Source organism: Tachypleus tridentatus, chromosome 11 (genome assembly GCF_004210375.1).
Source record: "Tachypleus tridentatus isolate NWPU-2018 chromosome 11, ASM421037v1, whole genome shotgun sequence".
Lineage (NCBI taxonomy): Eukaryota > Metazoa > Arthropoda > Merostomata > Xiphosura > Limulidae > Tachypleus > Tachypleus tridentatus.
The window spans coordinates 90,023,435-90,030,112 of NC_134835.1; the positions used below are offsets into that span (position 1 = coordinate 90,023,435).

Consider the following 6,678-nt stretch of genomic DNA (forward strand, 5'->3'; position numbering starts at 1 on the left):
TTTAGCTACTAACAAGTATAATCTTCTAACGAACTAGCCATAAGTTAGTTTCAAACCTTTCTTCTCCGAGTATCATCCCATTATGAGTAGATTCCTCTAACCAGTAAAAACCACAAAGACATCAATTAACAGTGAGCTTAGTACATTTCTTTGCTGAGAATTATTACAAAATGAATATATTCCTCTAGCTGCAAGCAACCAACATCTTCTGACTAACTTACTTTGATTTTAATTTCGTCCTTTTCTTGTTAGAGAATATGTGATTAAGATAATGTGGCAACTATCCATAAAGACTGTCAGTTACAAGTGGCTAAAACAGAACTAAACATTTATTTAAAATAATAAGTCGGAATACGTTTGAAGTCGTTGGTGGAGGTTACGATCCTAAAGGTAGTGACATATGTTTTGTATATATATATATATATATATATATATCCGAAATTATGTTTACAGTGAAATTATTAGGGCAGTGATATGATATACTCGAAATAATGACCACTTCCTTGATGGTGATGTTAACTCATGATAGATCGTCCATTGTCTCAGAGCACATTCGTTTTTGCATGGCTAATTCTGGCTATTTAAATGTGAACTGTTCAGTAATATATTACAGTCATTCTTGTTTGAACAGCACAACTACTGTTCTTTAGCTTCCGGACAAAATCAGCATATATAAGTTATACTTTTTATTCCTGAAAAGACAGCTCCACCTGTCGAAAGGGTAAAACGTTTTATCGGTTATTTTAATGTAAATTACCAGCTTTGTTTTCAATTTTATGTGCTTTTTTATTATCATAAGCTTAAAAACTAACATGTTAGGTGAGTCGAAAAAGTTTCTAAGGTTAATAAACATGTTTGTCTCAGCTCTTTTTTATTTGTTTATAAAATACAAGATAAATGACGAACGCTAGAGCATCTCCTTGAAATTAAATTAAATATTTGTATATATAATAGATTTTGATATTACTGATCAGTTCTTTCTAACAGAAAAATATTATATATGGCTCGAACGTGTGTTTAAAAGATCAACAAATGTCACCAAACCAAAACTGAACAAAGAAACAGAAAAAACAAACTAATATTAAATATCTCTCCGCCAGATGAGCTTAAAAGGCACATAAATAACTTTGTAGAAGTGTGATCCGTTTAACGATGGGTTAAATAATGTTTTCGTAAGTTTTTAAATTCTTAAAACGAAGGAAAAGAAAAGGCTTTGACTCGTTGTTTTCTAATTCACAAGTGGCACACACCGTTCAGTCGTGAGTACGCTAGTAACACTTATAAAGCTAGAAAAAATTTAGCGGATCATTCGTGTTTCTCAACCTATAATAAGTTTATCTTTTCATTTAGTTTCTAGTGTGTGTGTGTGACGTGTAGATTTACATCTTCATTATAATAAAATGTTTAGAGGTAGTCATGCAGGATACGTAAAGTGATTACAAATATATATATTTTTAATTATCTTCTGGCGAAGTAAGATATCTTGTTAGAAAAGTACTTTTAGATGATTTAGAATATGGAAATGGTTATAACTTACAAGCACAGACCTAATCTGTATCAGAATGTGTGTAATGTTTTCTTGAAACATGCTTCAAAAACGAGCAAACTTGACTTCAGTTTTATCGTTCAATCCATGATTTTTTCATGTATTTGCTGTGTATAAAAATACTGCAAATATATACAATTTAAAAAAGGCTGTGGTTCATCAGACCTGCTTATAAAATACCGATGTTTCCATGACATCTAACATATAGTTTTATTAATGTTTGAGAAAGAAAAACTAGAGAACTAGTACCGTGAAATTACATGTTTGTAGAAAAAAAGCAAACCAAAACCAGTCGTAGTTTCTTACGTTCATTTGAAGCGCTACTTTGTCGGTTTTGTACACCAGATAGCGTAACATCTTTATGTATATGATCTCAAGAAAAAAAACAACATACACTGTATTTATATATCTGTGTTTAAATAATAAGTTTTCAATGTTGAGATTTTTTTTTATCTGTAAAACCGTATGATATAGATATACGTACGTATAATCAATTAAAATGCACATTGATGCTCAAAATAAACAGCTGGCAAAATCTGTACCACAACTTGAACTTTTGATTTTAACAGTTAACGTGTGTGGTGCATTAATGAGCAGTTTAATTATGTTTTCCGTACTTCTGACCTGATGTGATGTAATAAATATATGCCTGTAAAGTTTTTATAATACAACTTTACATATCATACATTTTAAACAAACAGAATAAATCGGTTTTTTATTTATTATTCGTTTGACTCATTTTTCGTGCAGAATTGAATGTACATAATATATATTTCACCTTTAACACAAAGTCTAGATTTGTTATGATGTTTTCCATCTCTAAACATTACACTGATGAGAAAAGCATAAGTGAAAACATGTATGTATGTGCCAGAGAAAAACACATTTATATGTGTGTGTGTTTTCTTATAGTAAAGCCACATCAGGCTAGCTGCTGAGTCTACCGCTGGGGATCGAACCCCTGATTTTAGAGTTGTAAGCCCGTGGACCAGCGGGTGACGAATGCACACTTTTCATCATAGAAGTCTTTCTCTCTCTTTATAGGGTTGTGAATACTTGTATGAAGGTAAAAGATATAGCTTTTCTTTATGGTTTATTCTACTGTTCACTGTATGATGATTCATATCTTTTAGGATTATAAATCTTTTATTCTACAGCCAATCGGTAAAATGGTTTTGAAGCGCGATTAAAAACTTCGAATGATTAATTTCCTACTTGAATGTATAGAAACTATTAGTTTACACTTGAAACAAAATTGTATTATTTTCTACTTTTTGGTATGCCTATTTATAAAGTCATGATAGTGTTTCTTTGCTGAATTGCTAGACCGACTGGTTTTTATTGATAGTTATCCAAACACTAAAAATAAACACGTCGCCTTCCTTTTCTTTCATTTCTTTATATGTAGAGTAGTTGAAAACTTTATTTCTAATTGTTACTCTTTTGAAAGCTCCTGATTTTTAAGTAACACAACATTAACAACAGTGACACATTATAGCACAAAGAAGTTAAGAACAAAAAGAGACAAATCATAATATACTCAGGGGTGTTGCCACGAAAGAGCTCGGAGGTGCGAACTCCCACCCTCCTTTTGGACCATAAATAACTATTAATTCCATAGCTGCCTAGTTTATTTGCAGGTACGTAAATTAGTAGTTTTACCCAAACGTAATGTAATCTAAGTAATAAACAGTCAGTACATTGTGGATGACAAAATACCGTATTCTTTTACATCACACTAACCAGGTGAATACCATCATGCGAAATCATGTTCTGGCTAGGATAAATTCTTCATATTTTCATTTAACTAGGGGCAACTATGTACGTGTCAGAAGGCTGCGGTTGTTTGTTCGCACCTAAATACGCATAGCTAGTTCGTTACAGAATATTACAGGATCTGAAAGAAAGGGCTCAGATGATGGTATATTATACTATAAAATAAGATGCAAAATAATTAACAAAATAGATTTATACACGTATAATTCTAATGCACACACAAACTTCTAATCAGTGTTGATTAGATAGTATTCAGTTTATTTTGAAATTTGTACGAAAATTTATTGCAACATTTGTTCATCATCGCGTTCTCGTCAAAACAAGTGTAGTTTTAGATGTTCGTATGACATGTACACATATCTAATAGATGTTCGTATGACACATATCTAAGGAATATGCACCACGAATAGAAACAAATTCCTTACGAAATTACGTTCATGATTCGCTAAATAAATATCTGTATTATATGTATAATACATAATGTGTCGATGTATAATACATAATCACACGCTCAGGAGGAATTCGGGCCTCGTGGACTAAAATATTTCGGGCATTTTTTTGCGATATTTAATTAATAATTCCAAACGTATCGAGCGGGCTGACGTAAGACGACTTATGGGGATTTTCTCTTTAACTCAGACGAGTCAGTAATGTTATAAAAAACAACACCAGTCCAGTCATGGTTTCGGGGATATTTCCTTCTTGAACTTGTTTACATTAACGCAGTGAATAATGTATGTGCCTTACATTTCTTATTACTGACGACATTTTTAAAGTTACAGATGAAAGAGCGTGGGCACGATGCCATCAACGAGAAAAAAGGAGGAGAAGACAGCCCTTATATCGGGTAGATCTAATTAGTGGGAGACGAAGCTGAAACTCAGCCGGACAAGAACCCGGTCTTATCTTTTCTTGGCGCTGGTTTCTATTAACTATTCATTATATATATATATATATATATAAGGAGTTTCTTTAAGGTTATCGGTTAGATGTCGTTAGCAGTCCCGCCACGACGGACCCCACAGATGGAAGTGATCCCTAGGGTCAACAGGGAAGTGGCACCGCTCAGGAACTCGGGTGGTCGGGACTTTAAGATTATCATCTGTTTCCTCTTGATTTTTTTTTTTTGCTGAGATAGAAGGGTAGAAGCGAAATGACCTGAATGTGACGTAGAAATGTCAGTTGCCTTTTACACATTTATCGGTTTAGAGAAAGATCATAGACACGGAGAACATTTTAATAATTTCATACGCAAGAAAGATTAAAGAATTAACTTTATTTTAGTGAGGGTAATTTGTTAGCACGTGTATTTAATTATTAATTATGGATTTAGCATAAATATTTACTAATTATCTTGAAACAAAGCCAATATTTTATCTCTTCTTTTTCTATATGATATTTTTATTATAATTAATATCCGTAAAGTTTATGAAGTAAGTCAAGATGTCTAATTGTGATTAACTTATTATAACCTACTTTATTATGACTTTTATACATTTTGCTTTCGTTCCCAAATAACAAAGTGCTTATTTTGCTACTTTCATGCAAACTTAGTACAAGAACAATTATAATTACATTAATAAAAACTACGTAAAAGCTTGTGTTACCTTTTTGATACTTTTCACATATTGAAAAAAAGATCCAAGAATAACAAGGTTACTTTGCAGATTAACATGACTGTTTAGAACCACTTTAAGGACGTAAATAATGTTTTAATGTTGTTCTGATAATTATTTAAGCATTTGAAACAACAAATCAAATAATACAAGTAAATACTAAACATTTATTGTTCTGCTGACATTACCTAAGTACATAGATTACCTATCAGCTAACTTGAGTGAATAGTAAGGGTCTGTTATTTTTATAATCATTTTAAACATCTGCTGTTTTGACTGTTATTTAAACATTTAGAAATACCAATAAAATAACATGAGTGAATACTATTCATTTCTTGTTGTTTTAACTTTCATCTTAACACATGCCACTACTAATAAAATAAAATAAATGAATAATGAACATTTGATTTTCTGTTTACTTTTCAAGCGCTTGCAACTACCAATTAATAATACGAGTGAATACTGATCGTATTGTGTTTTGTTAATCACCTAAATATCTGTTGATCTGATTGTCTTTTAAACATTTGGATCTAACAATCAAATTACATGAATGAATATTAAACATTTGTAATTAGCAGTCAACAGCTGAAACAGCAGGCAATTGTTTAAAATCTTACAGTAGAGAATTGTTTAAAACTTACTATAGACAATTGTTTAAAAACTTGCACTAAATAATTGTTTAAAAATTTACAGTAGGCAGTTGTTTAAAAACTTAAGCAGAGAATTGTTTGAAAACTTACAGTAGATAATTGTTTAAAACTTACACCAGAGAATTCTTTAAACATTTACAATAGACAACTGTTCAAATATTTAAGTAGACAATTGTTTAAAAACTTACAGTAGACAATTGTTAAAACCTTACTGTAGACAATTATTTAAAAACTTACAGTGGGCAATTGTTCAAAAACTTACAGTAGGGAATTGTTTAAAACCTTACAGTAGACAATTGTTTAAAAGCTTACACTAGACAATTGTTTAAAAACTTACAGTAAACAGGTGTTTAAAAACTTACAATAGACAAATGTTTTAAAATTTATAGCAAACAATTGTTTAAAAACAGCTGACAATTGTTACAACCTTACTACAGACAATTATTTAAAAATTTACACTAGATAATTGTTTAAAAATTACGGTAGGTAATTGTTTAAAACTTACAGTTGGCAATTGTTTAAAAACTTACATAGACAATTGTATATAAACTTACAGTAAACAACTGTTCAAAAATTTAAGTAAACAATTGTTTAAAAACTTACAGTAGAAATTGTTAAAACCTTACTGTAGACAATTATTTAAAACTTACAGTAGATAATTGTTTAAAATTTTACAGTAGGTAATTGTGTAAAACTTACAGTAGACAACTGTTTATAAGCGTACAGTAGACAAATATTTTAAAACGTATAGTAGACAATTGTTTAAAAACTTACAGCAAGCAATCGTTTAAAATTTTACAGAGACAATTGTTTAAATCTTACAGTAGACAATTGTTTAAAAACTTATAGTAGACAGTTGTTTGAAACTAACAGCAGACAACCATTTAAAACTTGCAGTACACATTTTTTTAAAACTAGCAGTAGAGATTTTTTTAAAAATGTGCAGTAGTCTTGTTTGTTTTGGAATTTCGCACAAAGCTACTCGAGGGCTATCTGTGCTAGCCGTCCCTAATTCAGCAGTGTAAGACTAGAGGGAAGGCAGCTAGTCATCACCACCCACCGCCAACTCTTGGGCTACTCTTTTACCAAC

General features: G+C 31.0%; 1 protein-coding gene across 1 annotated transcript in view; it reads left to right on the plus strand.

The window, feature by feature from the left end:
• The window catches only part of LOC143232737 (homeobox protein engrailed-like), a 38,884-nt gene extending 36,351 nt beyond the window's left edge, over window positions 1-2,533 (plus strand). Inside the window, exon 3 of the mRNA XM_076468520.1 lies at window positions 2,459-2,533. Within this exon, the coding sequence (XP_076324635.1) occupies window positions 2,459-2,477 (19 nt within the window). The 3' untranslated portion in view covers window positions 2,478-2,533. The remainder of the gene's footprint in view (window positions 1-2,458) is intronic.
• The last annotated feature ends 4,145 nt before the right edge of the window (window positions 2,534-6,678 follow it).